The sequence below is a fragment of the Gigantopelta aegis genome, chromosome 11 (assembly GCF_016097555.1).
Source record: "Gigantopelta aegis isolate Gae_Host chromosome 11, Gae_host_genome, whole genome shotgun sequence".
Classification (NCBI taxonomy): domain Eukaryota; kingdom Metazoa; phylum Mollusca; class Gastropoda; order Neomphalida; family Peltospiridae; genus Gigantopelta; species Gigantopelta aegis.
Window position 1 is genome coordinate 21,072,915 of NC_054709.1, and position 18,613 is coordinate 21,091,527.

Genomic DNA, 18,613 nt, shown 5'->3' on the forward strand with positions numbered 1-18,613 from the left:
TGGTGATTGGTGTATTAATGTACAATATTACTGGGCTACTTGGTGATTGGTGCATTAATGTACAATATTACTGGGCTACTTGGTGATTGGTGCATTAATGTACAATATTACTGGGCTACTTGGTGATTGGTGCATTAATGTACAATATTACTGGGCTACTTGGTGATTGGTGTATTAATGTACAATATTACTGGGCTACTTGGTGATATTACTGGGTACAATATTACTGGGCTACTTGGTGATTGGTGCATTAATGTACAATATTACTGGGCTACTTGGTGATTGGTGCATTAATGTACAATATTACTGGGCTACTTGGTGATTGGTGCATTAATGTACAATATTACTGGGCTACTTGGTGATTGGTGCATTAATGTACAATATTACTGGGCTACTTGGTGATTGGTGCATTAATGTACAATATTACTGGGCTACTTGGTGATTGGTGCATTAATGTACAATATTACTGGGCTACTTGGTGATTGGTGCATTAATGTACAATATTACTGGGCTACTTGGTGATTGGTGCATTAATGTACAATATTACTGGGCTACTTGGTGATTGGTGCATTAATGTACAATATTACTGGGCTACTTGGTGATTGGTGCATTAATGTACAATATTACTGGGCTACTTGGTGATTGGTGCATTAATGTACAATATTACTGGGCTACTTGGTGATATGGGTGCATTACATGGGCTACAATTATGTACAATGGGCTACTTGGTGATTGGTGCATTAATGTACAATATTACTGGGCTACTTGGTGATTGGTGCATTAATGTACAATATTACTGGGCTACTTGGTGATTGGTGCATTAATGTACAATATTACTGGGCTACTTGGTGATTGGTGCATTAATGTACAATATTACTGGGCTACTTGGTGATTGGTGCATTAATGTACAATATTACTGGGCTACTTGGTGATTGGTGCATTAATGTACAATATTACTGGGCTACTTGGTGATTGGTGCATTAATGTACAATATTACTGGGCTACTTGGTGCTTACTATACAATATTACTGGGCTACTTGGTGCATTAATGTACAATATTACTGGGCTACTTGGTGATTGGTGCATTAATGTACAATATTACTGGGCTATGTACAATATTACTGGGCTACTTGGTGATTGGTGCATTAATGTACAATATTACTGGGCTACTTGGTGATTGGTGCATTAATGTACAATATTACTGGGCTACTTGGTGATTGGTGCATTAATGTACAATATTACTGGGCTACTTGGTGATTGGTGCATTAATGTACAATATTACTGGGCTACTTGGTGATTGGTGCATTAATGTACAATATTACTGGGCTACTTGGTGATTGGTGCATTAATGTACAATATTACTGGGCTACTTGGTGATTGGTGCATTAATGTACAATATTACTGGGCTACTTGGTGATTGGTGCATTAATGTACAATATTACTGGGCTACTTGGTGATTGGTGCATTAATGTACAATATTACTGGGCTACTTGGTGATTGGTGCATTAATGTATTACTGGGCTACTTGGTGATTGGTGTATTAATGTACAATATTACTGGGCTACTTGGTGATTGGTGCATTAATGTACAATATTACTGGGCTACTTGGTGATTGGTGCATTAATGTACAATATTACTGGGCTACTTGGTGATTGGTGTATTAATGTACAATATTACTGGGCTACTTGGTGATTGGTGTATTAATGTACAATATTACTGGGCTACTTGGTGATTGGTGCATTAATGTACAATATTACTGGGCTACTTGGTGATTGGTGTATTAATGTACAATATTACTGGGCTACTTGGTGCTTACATTATACATTAACTGGTGCATTAATGTACAATATTACTGGGCTACTTGGTGCTTGCAAACCAATGACTGTCAGTGGTATCAAATAGACAATGGATAATAAATCATTGTGCTCTAGTGGTGTCAGTAAACAAAATAAAGTTTAACTGTAACTTTCTGTTAGTATTAAATACGACATTGCAAAACATACAAAATGATGTTGCATATATAAATAGTTTAAAGAATTTGCAATTACACCTCTCAAACCTCTCAGGTTTTATTGTTGAATTTATAACGTTATGTTAATACAATTCATTACAGATTTGTTTTAACAGAATTAATAAAACTGGTTTTGAAAATTATCTGTGAACATGAATAAAATAAAAAGTTATAGCAACATGCAGAATAGATTACGTGTTAAATTGTTTACATTGTTTGTACATTGCTTGTAGGCCTACATGTATATATGTATGGATATAAAAAATTAAAAGGTTTCTAGAAATAAAATGAGCTAAGATAGTAAAACAATAACAAACACAGTACCAATTATTATCAAATTTACATGTATGTTGTTAGTGAAATAATTTTCATTTGTCAATCACTATAAAGCTGCAATCTGATTAAAATTAGCTCTACTGGTCTACCAGTAGATATAACAGCATTGTGTGGACTCCCATGTCCAGGTGACATTTCATCTATAAATAACAATTTAAATATTGACCAATTGCACTTCGCCTTTTATAGCCTTATTCGGGTGCATACAAATTCTAAAAATATCAGGCGAGACTACATGTATTTATGCAAAAGGCGAACTTGTTGGTCTATTTCAACATTAAAAAATGGGGGGGGGGGAGGGGGGAGTGCAGTAATAAACTCTGAATTGTATACTAGTATAAACAGATTTTATGGCTATACCATAACGTTTGTTTTTTGGTTTTTTCGTCTTGAAATTAATTTTATATAACATTTTATATTGAAATTAGTTTCCAGCATACTTCGTAATTCACCCGAATCATTTGGTATACCCTCGGCAAATTCTTTTCAAATCAATGGCATGATTTTGCAAGTAAGGTTTTGATTGGTCGAATGAAAGGTCAACTGGACATGAGCTTCAACGGGGTGCTGTTAGATCCACAGGTAATAGTAATTAACCAGTGGAGCTAATTTTAATTAGATTCACTAAAACTGGTAATAAATGAAAACTATACTTCACTCTGGACATGAATTTGATAACAACTGATAACTTATTTAATGTCTTCTATACATGCATAATAAATTAACATACATATGTAATAATATAATATGACAGGACATGAATTTGATAACAACTGATAACTTATTTAATGTCTTCTATACATGCATCACATACAAGTCTCTGAAAATTGTGAGAACGATCGTTTCGTTCGCGCGTTACTCACACAAATCTAATTTTGCATAACCTATTTTTTGTTCGCTAAAAATGTGGAGCACCATGTACATGGATATAACAGGTTACACAAAAAGGAAATGGGTTACCTGGATTTATTTCTGCATAACCGATAAATGGGTCATGCAGATTTGCAATTCTCAGAGATCTGACAAACATAGGTAATATAATATAATATGACAGTGCATGCATTTATAGTTTACATTCAGGGGTGCAGAAAATACTCACCCGCTCGCAAAATGCGAATAAACGGATGAGTTAAAAAATGGAACTACCAGTCTGATGGGTGATCTATCTTTTTTTTCTTTTTTTTTGAACATGATGTTGATCACTTTGCAGTTGTTCTTAATAATGTTTTGTCACTGAAGACACTGTGTATTATAATAGTATTAATCATATTTATTCTATAGACTGGCGGACTAGTAGAAATTCTGGTGGGCTAGTAAATTTTATTTAGTTCTGGTCTGGCGGGCCAGTGAATTATTTTCGATTTCTGCACCCCTGACATTAGTTGTGTATTTAGAATTACACTGTATTAAGACAATAGCTGTACAAAATGGATTTGTTCCGCAAAGAAAAAACTGTTAGTAATTTAGTAATCAAGGTAGGTCAAGAGAAATAATGATTTAAATAATATTAAGATAAAACTGTTAGTAATTTAGTAATCAAGGTAGATCAATACAAATAATGATTTAAATAATATTAAGATAAAACTGTTAGTAATTTAGTAATCAAGGTAGGTCAATACAAATAATGATTTAAATAATATTAAGATAAAACTGTTAGTAATTTAGTAATCAAGGTAGGTCAAGAGAAATAATGATTTAAATAATATTAAGATAAAACTGTTAGTAATTTAGTAATCAAGGTAGGTCAATACAAATAATGATTTAAATAATATTAAGATAAAACTGTCAACAGAATAAGGTTAAAGAAAAGTAACATATACTTATTATGGTAAGCACTACGTATAATACAATAGCTGCAAACATAATTTCTCAGATGAGTCCTTTTGTTGAGGATTCAAAAGAAAATCAATCCTAGGGCGAGCTTTAGCGAACTACATGGATTGACTTTATTGAGAAATGTCAGAAACATGATTCTCGGGTAAGTCAATCCTAGGGCGAGCTTTAGCGAACTACATGGATTGACTTTATTGAGAAGTGTCAGAAACATGATTCTCAGGGAAGTCAATCCTAGGGCGAGCTTTAGCAAACTACATGGATTAATTTTATTGAGAAGTGTCAGAAACATGATTCTCGGGTAATTCAATCCTAGGGCGAGCTTTAGCGAACTACATGGATTGATTTTATTAAGAAGTGTCAGAAACATGATTCTCGGGGAAGTCAATCCTAGGGCGAGCTTTAGCGAACTACATGGATTGATTTTATTAAGAAGTGTCAGAAACATGATTCTCAGGGAAGTCAATCCTAGGGCGAGCTTTAGCAAACTACATGGATTAATTTTATTGAGAAGTGTCAGAAACATGATTCTCAGGGAAGTCAATCCTAGGGCGAGCTTTAGTGAACTACATGGATTAATTTTATTGAGAAGTGTCAGAAACATGATTCTCAGGGAAGTCAATCCTAGGGTGAGCTTTAGCGAACTACATGGATTAATTTTATTGAGAAGTGTCAGAAACATGATTCTCAGGGAAGTCAATCCTAGGGCGAGCTTTAGCAAACTACATGGATTAATTTTATTGAGAAGTGTCAGAAACATGATTCTCAGGGAAGTCAATCCTAGGGCGAGCTTTAGCGAACTACATGGATTGATTTTATTAAGAGTGTCAGAAACATGATTCTCAGGGAAGTCAATCCTAGGGTGAGCTTTAGCGAACTACATGGATTAATTTTATTGAGAAGTGTCAGAAACATGATTCTCAGGGAAGTCAATCCTAGGGCGAGCTTTAGCAAACTACATGGATTAATTTTATTGAGAAGTGTCAGAAACATGATTCTCAGGGAAGTCAATCCTAGGGCGAGCTTTAGCGAACTACATGGATTGATTTTATTAAGAGTGTCAGAAACATGATTCTCAGGGAAGTCAATCCTAGGGTGAGCTTTAGCGAACTACATGGATTAATTTTATTGAGAAGTGTCAGAAACATGATTCTCAGGGAAGTCAATCCTAGGGCGAGCTTTAGCGAACTACATGGATTAATTTTATTGAGAAGTGTCAGAAACATGATTCTCAGGGAAGTCAATCCTAGGGCGAGCTTTAGCGAACTACATGGATTAATTTTATTGAGAAGTGTCAGAAACATGATTCTCAGGGAAGTCAATCCTAGGGTGAGCTTTAGCGAACTACATGGATTAATTTTATTGAGAAGTGTCAGAAACATGATTCTCAGGGAAGTCAATCCTAGGGCGAGCTTTAGCGAACTACATGGATTAATTTTATTGAGAAGTGTCAGAAACATGATTCTCAGGGAAGTCAATCCTAGGGCGAGCTTTAGCGAACTACATGGATTAATTTTATTGAGAAGTGTCAGAAACATGATTCTCAGGGAAGTCAATCCTAGGGCGAGCTTTAGCGAACTACATGGATTGATTTTATTAAGAGTGTCAGAAACATCTACAAAATGACAAGTCTTAGAAATATTTTCTAGCGCAGTCTTTACCAGTCTTTTTAATTTCAGTATAATTACTATATACTATATATTAGTAAAGATGCAGAAAAAAATTAAACCACCAAATTTTTGGCCTAAATTTCCAGGACATAATAAAATTTAATGCTTGTTCCAGGACATTCCAGACCTGGATTTTAAAATCACAAAATTCAAAGACATTGCAGGATTTGTAGGACGTGTATTGCACAAGGTGTATATTTACAGTATTGAAGGAAGAATCAAACCGTTTTTAAGATATATGATTTATTGGTCATTTATAAACATTATGAGTTCATTTGTATAATTGTGTTGTGTTGAATGTGACAAGTCACAGATTTCAACCATTTACAAACTGTACAGCTGGTTTGAGACTATTTTATTTAGTATTTTATACCATATCATAATTTAACTAAAATCACAGATTTCAACCATTTACAAACTATACAGTTGTTTGAGACATTATATTTAGTATTTTATACCATATCATGATTTAACTAAAATTATTTGAAGGTATTTGCTCAAATTACAAATATTTCTGATATTGTTAGAATTATATGTAAGTTCTGTTCATCAACAAAGATAAAAAAAAGAGTAAAAATTATCCAGCCATATGCATGTATCTTGATCCAAACAGCTTTATTTGAGTTTAATTATTGCTCTGTATACTTCACTACTCAAGTTTCCCTCTTTCAACTCCTGTTTCGCTCTTTCAACACCTGTTTCGCTCTTTCAACTCCTGTTTCGCTCTTTCAATGCCTGTTTCGCTCTTTCAACACCTATTTCACTCTTTCAACTCCTGTTTTGCTCTTTCAACTCCTGTTTCACTCTTTCAACTCCTGTTTCACTCTTTCAACTCCTGTTTCGCTCACAAAAATAATTTATATTTGTGTGATGGCCCATTAAAGAAAAGACAACTAAATAAAGATACAGACAATTAGTGCACAAGAAAACACCAAAAGGAAAACTGATAGAGAATATGGAATATATACAACAGTTACCTGGACTATATATGTACATATATATATATATATGTATTCATCCTACCTTTTTGCCTCCACCCCCTGGATTATGTTTTGCATTATCCAGAGAGCCCACTTTTGATTCCACCTTCCAGTCTAGTTTCTTTGTTTCAATCTGTTAAATAATAGCTTTTTCATCAAGCAAATGTAGGAAATGGTTTATTTAACGACGCACTCAACACATTTTATTTACGGTTATATGGCGTCGGACGTATGGTTAAGGACCACACAGATGTTGAGGTAGGAAACCCATTGTCGATCACCATAGATAGGATAGCACATACCACAGCCTTTGATGTACCAGTCGTGGTGCACTGGCTGAAGTAAGAAATATCCCAATGAACCCACTGAAGGGGATCGATCCCAAACTGACCGCACATATATAAGCGAGCGCTTTACCACTGGGCTACGTCGATCTAGCCTCGCTTTTTCATAAAGTGATTCCAAACTGACTTGATAATCTTGACATCTTGGTGGCAGTCTATAACATTGCTCAGATGATCAGATATTCTGAACAGATTTTCTGCATTCTTATAGAAAGATGTGTTTGTAGAGAATTGTCATAACATTAAAGGCATATTGTCACAGACCACTGACCTATTTAATGGCCTAACAAAATATTACCTGAACAAAAATAATTTGATTTGTCCCTAAATGTACTTTATTCAACCATCTTCATAACCACCATTCTCCATTTATTAAGTATATTTTGTAAAAATAATTGAATTATGGCAATGGTCCATATTTCAAAAACTAAAATTGCCGAGAGAGTTGGCATGGATTTCACTCCATCATGGTTCAGTTAAGGTGATGCGATAGCTAGATTTGGTTTCCAACAATTAATGTAATTTTTATTTATTATCAATTTTTTGAGAAATAAGGTTCTTAAATCTGTGACAGTATGCCTTTAATACTAATTCTACAGTCAGTGTGTTCTTACAAGGTGTTAATGTTGCATGCCTGGTGCTATTATAGGTCACATCGATCTCTGTCTAATATGTAAGGATTAATTAGGAGATAACCATATGAAGTTTTTAGATTTGCGGGTAATATTATCAATTTGATCCCACAAATGTCATTTTTCGACCAATCAAAAAATTTTTTTTTTTTTTATCTTGTTACCTTTGGTATAAAAATTTCTAAAACATTCAAAAATATTTATGTGCAGTATACAATCTCAAGCAGGAATAAGCTTTCTAAATAATCCTCCTCAACTGCTCAAAAGCAACTAAAAGTTTTGGCACAGCGATGTGTTAAATTATTTTTGTACACTCAGAACATGCAAGCAGATTTTGTTTTACATTCAAATTTGCCATGCATTGCAGTCGGCAAAAATTAAAAAAAACAAAAACAATTATTAATGATTTGTTGCTTGGAAAGTAATACCTTCTTAAAAAACAAAAACAATTATTAATGATTTGTTGCTTGGAAAGTAATACCTTTTTGTCTCCACCTCCTGGCTTATGGCGGGTATTGTTTAAGGATCCAACTTTCGAAGTTACTTTATCTACCACAATTTTCTTCGTTTCAATCTTCACGTTACCACCTCCTACAAAAAAAGATGTCTAACAGAATGATAAAGAGAAAACATAAAATGACTGCAAACTAGGGATTAACGAATACACATGGTGGCGAATATGATACATATCATGATTTTGATGTGACGAATACAAATATCTATTCACGTCCATGAATACAAAAGTGAAAAGGTTTGGCAGAAAGGGAGAACAGTATTTTGGGGGGGTTTTCAAAGTAAAAACTGATTAATCATCCACTCCAACAGCACCAGTCCAATGTATTGAATAAAAAAGAATTGGTATATGTGCTTGATCTACTACAAAACTGGTCCAGACATAAAAACAATTGAATCAGTATTGTGTTTTGGTTAATGTGAATCAGAAACATAAATAGTTCAGTTATCATTACATGTACCTATTAAGTGTATTCGGTACAACTAGTGACGAATATGAATGTAACTATGATATAGATTGCTGTAAAAAGCACAGAATATTCAAGTATATTGTTACACCTCTACTGCAAACTGGTATTCAACAAGCATTGTAACAGTTATAGTCTGAAATTTGTATTGTGAAACAAGTATAGGTATTAAAAGGCAAATTCAACTGATGATACAGCATTATATGAAACTGAATTATTTAGTCATAACTGTGAACTATTCTCTCATAAATGTGATTATTTTATCAAAACTGTTAATTATATTATTCTAAATTAATCTGTCATAACTGAGAATTACCGGTAGTATATTACAATAGAATTATTCTGTTATAACTGTGAATTCTTCTGTTATAACTGTGAATTTTTCGTTATAACTGTGAATTCTTCTTTATAACTGTGAATTCTTCTGTTATAACTGTGAATTCTTCTTTATAACTGTGAATTCTTCAGTTATAACTGTGAATTCTTCTTTATAACTGTGAATGTTTCTTTATAACTGTGAATTATTCTGTTATAACTGTGAATTCTTCTTTATAACTGTGAATTTTTCTGTTATAACTGTGAAATTTTCTTTATAACTGTGAATTCTTCTGTTATAACTGTGAATTCTTCTTTATAACTGTGAATTATTCTTTATAACTGTGAATTATTGTGATAGTGACAGATTTTGTATATAGTTTTACTATTTGTGCCTTGTAGCAAGTCTAGATAGTGGTTTATTATTCATTAGCCACGTATTGTGACATGGATGTTTTACCTGCATCGCTTGCATGTGCAACTTTGTTAAGCTACTGGGTTGATTGCACATTATGTTAACACTTAGGTACCTGCCTTGGTGGTGTCATGGTTAGGCCATTGGACATAAGGCACAGGGTTCGCAGCCCGGTTCTGGCTCCCACCCAGAGCGAGTTTTAACAACTCAATAGGCAACGGAGAGAAAAGACCAATTAACCAAGAAAACACTCCCAATTATTATTTCAGTACGTGGGTTAACTTACATGTATGTACAAAACATAATACAGTTATTTCAAAACTTTGACAATGTTGGTTTATTTTGTATTGAAAAATAATATATACTTGTTGCTGGCTTACTGGGATGGATATTATTACAGAAAAATGTGATGTGTCTGCAAAAATCAGGTATGTTTTGTTTCTTCAGTTCAAAGACTAATTCGTGACGTGACAAGTTAGGTATTACATAACCACCAGCTCGCCAGTGAGCGTATTCACCGAGATGGTACAAAATGGCTGCACCCATTATATATAATAGCAGTCACATTTAAGCATTTTATTAATTAACTATACGATTATACTTGTTGATATTAAGCAATAATGTGCATTATATATTGTTGACTATGCATACCAGGCCAAATGCCTTAATTGTCCCTTCCTTTAAGAAGAAAAAATCTAGTTCTTATGTTTGCAAAAAACAATTAAATAATAGATCAAATGTGTGTCCTCCAATATCGTGTCATTTCTGTAATTGTGTTATAAAACAAACCTACAGAACAATAGTCTCCCTTGTCAAGATTGCTAATGACATCATCACAAAGTTCGCGCCCTGTAAAGTTGGGAAGCAACAGGTGTAGTTAACTGTACAAACCTGGTTTGTGTGTTATCTTGTCCTTTGAGCCTATTTTGCTTGTCACATTAGAGACGTCTGGTTTCTTATTCACAATCGCCACCTATTGGGTAAAAACAAAACTAACTATATATATGAGACAACTGACAAAACCTTCACTACTGTGTACGCTTAATTAACACATACCTATACATATATATAACAGATCACTTACTATCTCCTCCACCTGGATTTGTGAGTGATCTTGTCTGTGTGTTGTCTGTGTGTGTTGTCTGTGTATGTTGTCTGTGTGTGATTACAGATCACCAACACTTACTAACTCCTCCCCTGGTTTGTGAGTGATCTTGTCTGTGTGTGTTGACTGTGTGTTGTCTGTGTGTGTTGACCGTGTGTGTTGTCTGTGTGTGTTGTCTGTGTGTGATTACAGATCACCAACACTTACGTCTCCTCCCCCTGGTTTGTGAGTGATCTTGTCTGTGTATGATCTTGTCTGTGTGTGTTGTCTGTGTGTGTTGTTTGTGTGTGATTACAGATCACCAACACTTACGTCTCCTCCCCCTGGTTTGTGAGTGATCTTGTCTGTGTATGATCTTCTCTGTGTGTGTTGTCTGTGTGTGTTGTTTGTGTGTGTTTTACAGATCACCAACACTTACGTCTCCTCCCCCTGATTTGTGTGTGATCTTGTCTGTGTGTGATTACAGATCACCAACATTTATGTCTCCTCCCCCTGGTTTAATTGTGTGTGATCTTGTTTGTGTGTGTTGTCTGTGTGTGATTACAGATCACCAACACTCACGTCTCCTCCCCCTGGTTGTGAGTGATCTAGTCTGTGTGTGAACACTTACGTATCTCCCCCTGGTTTGTGAGTGATGTCTGTGTGTGAACACTTACGTCTCCTCCCCCTGGTTTGTGAGTGATCTTGTCCATGGATCCAATCTTAGATTTAGCAGAGCTCGTCTTGGGCGGTGGACTTGTTACTGCAGGAGTTCGCGGAGAGGCTGGCTTCGGAGCCTTAGCTGCAAGGAAAATTAGTTTGTGTTTAACAACACCACTAGAGCACATTGATTATTTAAGTTTTGGCTTATGCATGTCAAATGATTAATTATTCTGAGAGTTTTCAGAGGAACCCACTACATTTATGCAACAGTCACAAGGGATCTTTTAGTTTTGTTTGTTTGTTTTGTTTAACAACACCACTAGAGCACATTGATCTATTAATCATTGGATGTCAAATATTGGATGTCAAATAATTGGTAATTTTGACATATAGTCTTAGAGAGGAAACCCGCTACATTTTTTCAATTTGTAGCAAGGCATCTTTCATATGCACCATTCCACAGACAGGATAGTATATACCACAGCCTTTGACATACCAGTTGTGGTGCACTGGCTGGAACGATAAATAGCCTAATGAGCATGTTGACGGGGATCGATCCTAGACCGACCATGCATCAAGCAAGTGCTTTCCCGCTGTGCTACATCCCGCCCTCCTTGAAACTCAGATGCTTAATAATTGTGAGAGTTTTTAAGAGGAAAGGCACTACCTTTATCCAACAGCAACAAGGGATCTTTTAAAGCACCACAACAGCCAGGACAGGCGATGTCAACGCTTTTGAAACTGGAGCACTGGTCAGAATGAGGGAAAAACAAATGGGTTCAGTGGGGGAGTTCGACCTTACAGCTCAACTGAGGGAGTAACCCAATGGGTTCAGTGGGGGAGTTCGACCTTACAGCTCAACTGAGGGAGGAACCCAATGGGTTCAGTGGGGCAGTTCGACCTTACAGCTCAACTGAGGGAGAACCCAATGGGTTCAGCGGGGGAGTTCGACCTTACAGCTCAACTGAGGGAGAACCCAATGGGTTCAGCGGGGGAGTTCGACCTTACAGCTCAACTGAGGGAGTAACCCAATGGGTTCAGTGGGGCAGTTCGACCTTACAGCTCAACTGAGGGAGGAACCCAATGGGTTCAGTGGGGGAGTTCGACCTTACAGCTCAACTGAGGGAGTAACCCAATGGGTTCAGCGGGGGAGTTCGACCTTACAGCTCAACTGAGGGAGTAACCCAATGGGTTCAGCGGGGCAGTTCGACCTTACAGCTCAACTAGGGAGTAACCCAATGGGTTCAGTGGGGGAGTTCGACCTTACAGCTCAACTGAGGGAGAACCCAATGGGTTCAGCGGGGGAGTTCGACCTTACAGCTCAACTGAGGGAGAACCCAATGGGTTCAGCGGGGGAGTTCGACCTTACAGCTCAACTGAGGGAGAACCCAATGGGTTCAGCGGGGGAGTTCGACCTTACAACTCAACTGAGGGAGAACCCAATGGGTTCAGTGGGGGAGTTCGACCGTACAACTCAACTGAGGGAGAACCCAATGGGTTCAGTGAGGGAGTTCGACCTTACAACTCAACTGAGGAAAACCCAATGCAGGGCTTCTAAAATTTTTATAAAATTCACTAGCCATGGGATCAGTCATTTAAGAAATTTACTAACCACGATTAAAAATCCACTAGCCCTACTTTATTTTAAGTAAATAAAATTTTACTTATTAATAGTAATAATCGGATATGTCACCTAAAGAGGGAGATGGAGCTTAAACACACTAAGATTAGGGGTGGGAGGGGGGGGGGGCTTGTAGGGGTGGGAGTGGGTTACAGGATATTCATATTTAAAAAATAAGACTAAAATGCAGCAATTGACAACTTTTGTTTTCACTAGCTATCGGGCATGGTGATAGTAGTTATTTACTAGCCCAACACTGAATATCACTAGCTATCGGGCATGGTGATAGTAGTTATTTACTAGCCCAACACTGAATATCACTAGCTATCGGGCATGGTGATAGTAGTTATTTACTAGCCCAACACTGAATATCACTAACCATGGGAGAATTTGTGTCCCATAGCAACTTAAAAACAAAATTGCCACAGGTAAAATGGCCCACCAACGGCAATTTAAAGCCTGCCCACTGCAATTCAGAATATAACAGATTTTTGCAACAAATAAATAACACTGAAAGGTTATTTTGCTGTATGTAGATATATTTTAAATGTGGTAAATCTTATATACTGGCAGTTAATGTACACCAGAGCAAGTTTTAATGGAGCGGTTATAAAGCCACTTATGACATCGCTAGCTATGGTAGCATACTATGACAACATAAACTGCAATGTTTGCGGACAATGTGTTCACTATCACAAGCTGAGTGAGTGCGCTGTGTTTCAACATGGCTGTATGTACATGTCATCTTGCATTTCATGGTCCCATTAGAAGAAGATGCATATTTCAAGATCAATCAATTTGAATATTGAATATTGCATACATTTGTTCATTAAAATGACAAGTAAAATTAAATATCAAGCCCCCTAAAGTTTTATCATATACATGTAGTTTAGTAGTTTATGCTATGATTGCCTAATTTATATTCTGTGAAAAAATGGACAGTAATGTGCAATGTTTCCCAATTTACCAAAATGTGTAATCATTAATAGAATGAAAAACATAAAAAGTAAAACATATATATGAAAATGGTCACATGCAAGTCTTGCGCTGTTTTGTGAAAGTACCAAACTGAAGCCATTTCTTTTTGCAGTTGTCAAAAAATGTGTGCCATCATTGAGGAGCTGTCGTTAAGTTCAAGCCCTGATGTAAAAATACAAAATATCTATGGCAAGTTCACTATTTCACTTTGACAACTAAAACAGCTCACAACGATTAGCTGCTGCTGGTTTTATGCCTTGTATGATGTTGTGAGATCAAAGCCCACAGAGAAGAGAATTGATTTACTGAAGTCAGACCACATCGATGTTTGCCTTGCTCCAGTACATGGAAATCCCATTCCAGTGGAAAAACACGGAGACCGCGTGTGAACTTGGAGCAGTTTGTTCTTCACTCAGTTAAGCAAAGATTCATACAAAGTAGGGGTGCAACGATAACCGTATTGCGATATATTGCGATATAAGAAACTGTATTGCAATATAATTGATATTATTTATGGGTTGGTTTTTTTTTAATGAAAATAGAAGGCATAACTTTTTAATGATCTTTATTAGTTTCAGCTGTCAGGCTAAATGTTTTAGGCCATATTTTTATTTTTTAACACAATACTAGTCTACTAGAACACTGGCGTGACGGTGTCAAACTATTGATGATGATGATGATGATGATGATAACTAATTTAATGTGTCCATATACCACTAGGGTTTCGAACACGCCCATCCCGAGTCCGACCTCCGATAAGATCGGTGGCCTGACTCGGGATGGAGGGGGGGGGGGGGGGGGATGAAAATTGGCAGAATTTTGAAAATAGCAATTAGTAAAAAAGTTAATAGAATAAAAAAAGAAAGAAAAAAAAGGTTACAATCCAAAAATAAAAAAGAATTGACTGCTCGGCCGAATATTTATATAATTTGGAGCATTTTAGAAGGAAAGTCCAAAATTAAATAAGAGAAAGAAGAGAGGATTGGACTATTTAATAATATTTTTAAAAAAAGAAGTAATTTCGACATAAAATTTTGAACGCAGATCTAAAAGTTTAAAGTCCGATCGATATGTCCACGCGAGTGGCCTCGTTAAGGCCGTTTGGGTGCACAGCTTAAAGGGACGAGATAGGTTGCATCCCGTCAAGAAAACCCCTAGATTGACAGTCGATAGACGTTGAAGGTGTACTGCTGTGCTGAAATACAGATCTTGAGAAGCCGGATCTGTCTGAACGAGAGAGAGTATCAGACTAGGGTATAGTCCAGTCATCATGGGTTGGTATAGTGGTGCGGACGGGCCCGACTCCGGAGGATACGAGATGGTATCACTATAAAGCAAGGTAAAGTCTAGAAAAAGAGTAGTAGGGGCCGACCCCGCTTCCTATTTCTTCTTAGAGTGGGGCGGTCAATCTTCCAGTACTGCTAGGACAGGCTTGGACATGTAGAGACTAAACGCGAACAACCGTGGCGTTCTGCAGAATGGCCGTCATACGAGTCACGAAAAAAACCTGTCAACAGTCAGACGGAGAAATGACGTGGAAGCAAGGAATCTCGTTAAAAAAGAATCCAACCTGGTGGTGCAGGCTGTCGAAATAAGAAGCGTTCCAGCGTTCAATCAGTTCCAATGGCCGCATACATTCCAGTAGAAAACTTCATTTCGCTGACAAAAACAACGAAATGAGGGACCCCCCAAGTCGAGCACACGAAAGCACATGCAGTGTGCACAAGCGAAACAAACACGTCTTACCGCGTGGAGCTCCAGACTGTGAATGGTCAAACTATTCATAAATTGTCACATTCGGAAATCCTTACTATCGGGCTTTTCCGTTGCTGCTCGCTTAACGCGGAAATGTACGTATTGAGTCACAATGTTTCGCCAGATCGACCGAACCAGAGCCGAGGTTATTAGCCGAGGTATTTTGAACGATCGGCCGAAGTATTCCGAGTTCAGTGAAAAACAGCGAAGTGTGATTCTCATTTGTTGGTTTATTTCTTTGAAGATGATAGCCGTAGCCGTAGCCGTAGCCGTAGCCGTAGCCGTATTCCAACGTAAATGAACAACGAATGATAATGTGTAAGTAACAAAACATTTATTTGTAATTATCGTTAACTGGTTATTTTCACTGGACTTTTGACACGTTTTGTTTAGAAGTTAGAACCAAGTATAACCGACCTATCACTTCGTATGCCAACAAGTAAGCTGACTACGCTTGACGTGATTGTTACATTTCCTGTGATCACCAATTAATAAAATGATGTGGTTTTTGTTTGTTTGTTTGCCTATTTCAAATCAAATAAGTTACAAGGAAAAAAAATCATGGTACGCAAAACTGTACCGCGATTCGTATCGAGCTGATCAATTATCGCGGTATACCGGTATACCGGTATACCGGTTTATCGTTGCAGCACTAATACAAAGGGAAGTAATTCAAGAGAAACAGGTTCATTTAGTCCAAGCATCGCCCTTGAACTAACCATAACCATATGTCTGACACCATATAACCGTAAATACAATTTGTTGAGTGTGTCATTAAAACATTTCCTTCCTTCCAATATATTTTGGAGCATTTGGTCATTTTTCAGTAACACAAATATTCTAGCCCTCATACAATAAACAGCATGCTGGTGATAAAAATAAAAGATTGTTTATGAAAACGTGTAGCACTGCGATCAGTTTATTTTACTTTTTGTTGTAGGGGTGTGTCAGAAGTGTAGATGTTTCGTGATGATGTAAAAAAAAAGAAGTTTGTTTTCTTTAATAACAACACTAGAGCACATTGATGTATTAATCATCGGCTATTGAATGTCAAATATTTGGTAATTTTGAGATAGTCATAAAGAGGAAACCCGCTACATTTTTCCATTAGTATGAACAGATTTTTTTAATGGACCATACCACAGACAGGATAGCACATACTATGGCCTTTTATATATCAGTCGTGGTGCACTGGTTGCAGTGAGAAATAACCTGATGGGCCCACCGACGGGGATCGATCCCAAACCGATCACACATCAAGCGAGTGCTATACCACTGGGCTACATCCCGGCCCCTCATGATGATGAATGTCGTTAGTTGATGAAAAATAAAAGCCAGAACACACTAAGTGATAAAATTAACTAGGCCATGGTATTTTGTAAAGTGGGAGGTACCTGTATGTGTTATAAATAAAAGCCAGAACACACTAAGTGGTAAAATTAACAAGGGCATGGTATTTTGTAAAGTGGGAGGTACCTGTATGTGTTATAAATAAAAGCCAGAACACACTAAGTGATAAAATTAACTAGGCCATGGTATTTTGTAAAGTGGGAGGTACCTGTACGTGTTATAAATAAAAGCCAGAACACACTAAGTGATAAAATTAACAAGGGCATGGTATTTTGTAAAGTGGGAGGTACAAGAAAGAAGGAAGGAAATGTTTTATTTAACAATGCACTCAACACATTTTATTTATAGTTATATGGCGTCGGAATGGGAGGTACATGCACCTGTCATAAATAATTGTTTCATAGCCCTCCACCTGTGGCAGGGACGTAGCCCAGTGGTAACGTGCTCGCTTGATGCGCAGTCGGTTTGGGATCGATCCGCTTCAGTGGGCTCATTGGGTTATTTCTTGCTCCAGCCAGTGTACCACGACTGGTATATTAAAGGCCATGGTATGTGCTATCCTGTCGGTGGGGAAGTGCATAATTAAAAAATGTAGCAGATTTCCTCTGATGAGTTGGTTGAGTGCTCGTCTGAGGTGCTTGTGTCTCAGGATGGAACCACCTCAGTGGATTCACTCAACTGATTGGATTTTTTCTCATTCCAACCAATGCACCACAACTGGTCAAAGGCCATGGTATGTGCTTTCCTGTCTGTGGGAAGGTCAAAGGCTGTGGTATGTGATTTCCTGTCTGTGGGAAAGTGCATATAAAAGATCCCTTGCTGCATTAGGAAAAATGTAGCAGGTTTCCTCTGATGACTATGGGCCGATTTCATATGTCTGGGTTTCAAAACACCGGGTTATATCAAAACCTAGGTTTAACACTGGTTTACGTAAAACACTGAAAAACTTTACCAAGACATACACCCGTGGTGCATTTCACATGTGTGTGTTTTACCCGTGTTTACAAAACCACGCTTTTTACATGGGTTACCCGCAGATTTGGAAAGGGACATAAGCGAGGAATAGCTTACACTTCATCACTTTGTAGTTGAAACTCGTTACCGGTTTATTATTAGCATTCACGTTCGAGATGGGGGATTAGCTACCTCCTCCCCCCCTCCCCCAATGTGGAGCAAACCTTCACATTCTGTCAAAAATTTATGGACATATTTGGGCAAAATGAGCTGGCCTGAAAATATTTCACCATGTATTTCCATCATTTTACTCACAATATTAGTTATAATCCATGTCAAATGCTTACAGAACCCTACATAGCTGTTGGTAATAATGCAAATATGAATAAACATTTTGTTATTGGCATTTACCTTTATTTCTAACATAATATAAAAAAAGAAGAAGATGGGACGCGTACATCTGAGGGCACCGAGACAACGTTTGGTCCATTTTCCAAAACTGTGGGCCTATATCGCCTTGTTCTCCCTTTATTAAGATGAGATAAACACGAAAGTATGTCATTATAAGACTGATATATGATCATTATATGATAGATGTTTATTTCTTTGATACTGATGGTAATCGATCAACTTCCAATGCTAGTACTCCCCGTTTTCGTGCAGTTCATACACAATGAAGAAAATGTTTATTT

General features: G+C 37.0%; 1 protein-coding gene across 4 annotated transcripts in view; it reads right to left on the minus strand.

Moving 5' to 3' along the window:
* Positions 1 to 18,613, minus strand: part of LOC121385322 (microtubule-associated protein tau-like) — a 182,850-nt gene that overhangs the window by 30,893 nt on the left and 133,344 nt on the right. For 2 of the 4 annotated variants that reach the window (XM_041515958.1, XM_041515956.1), the window contains exons 6-9: positions 11,278 to 11,402; positions 10,408 to 10,489; positions 8,288 to 8,397; positions 6,874 to 6,963 (exon numbers count right to left, since the gene is read on the minus strand). In XM_041515958.1, coding sequence (XP_041371892.1) covers positions 6,874 to 6,963; positions 8,288 to 8,397; positions 10,408 to 10,489; positions 11,278 to 11,402 — 407 coding nt within the window. The remainder of the gene's footprint in view (positions 1 to 6,873; positions 6,964 to 8,287; positions 8,398 to 10,407; positions 10,490 to 11,277; positions 11,403 to 18,613) is intronic. The other 2 variants (XM_041515957.1, XM_041515959.1) reach the window with 1 other exon arrangement.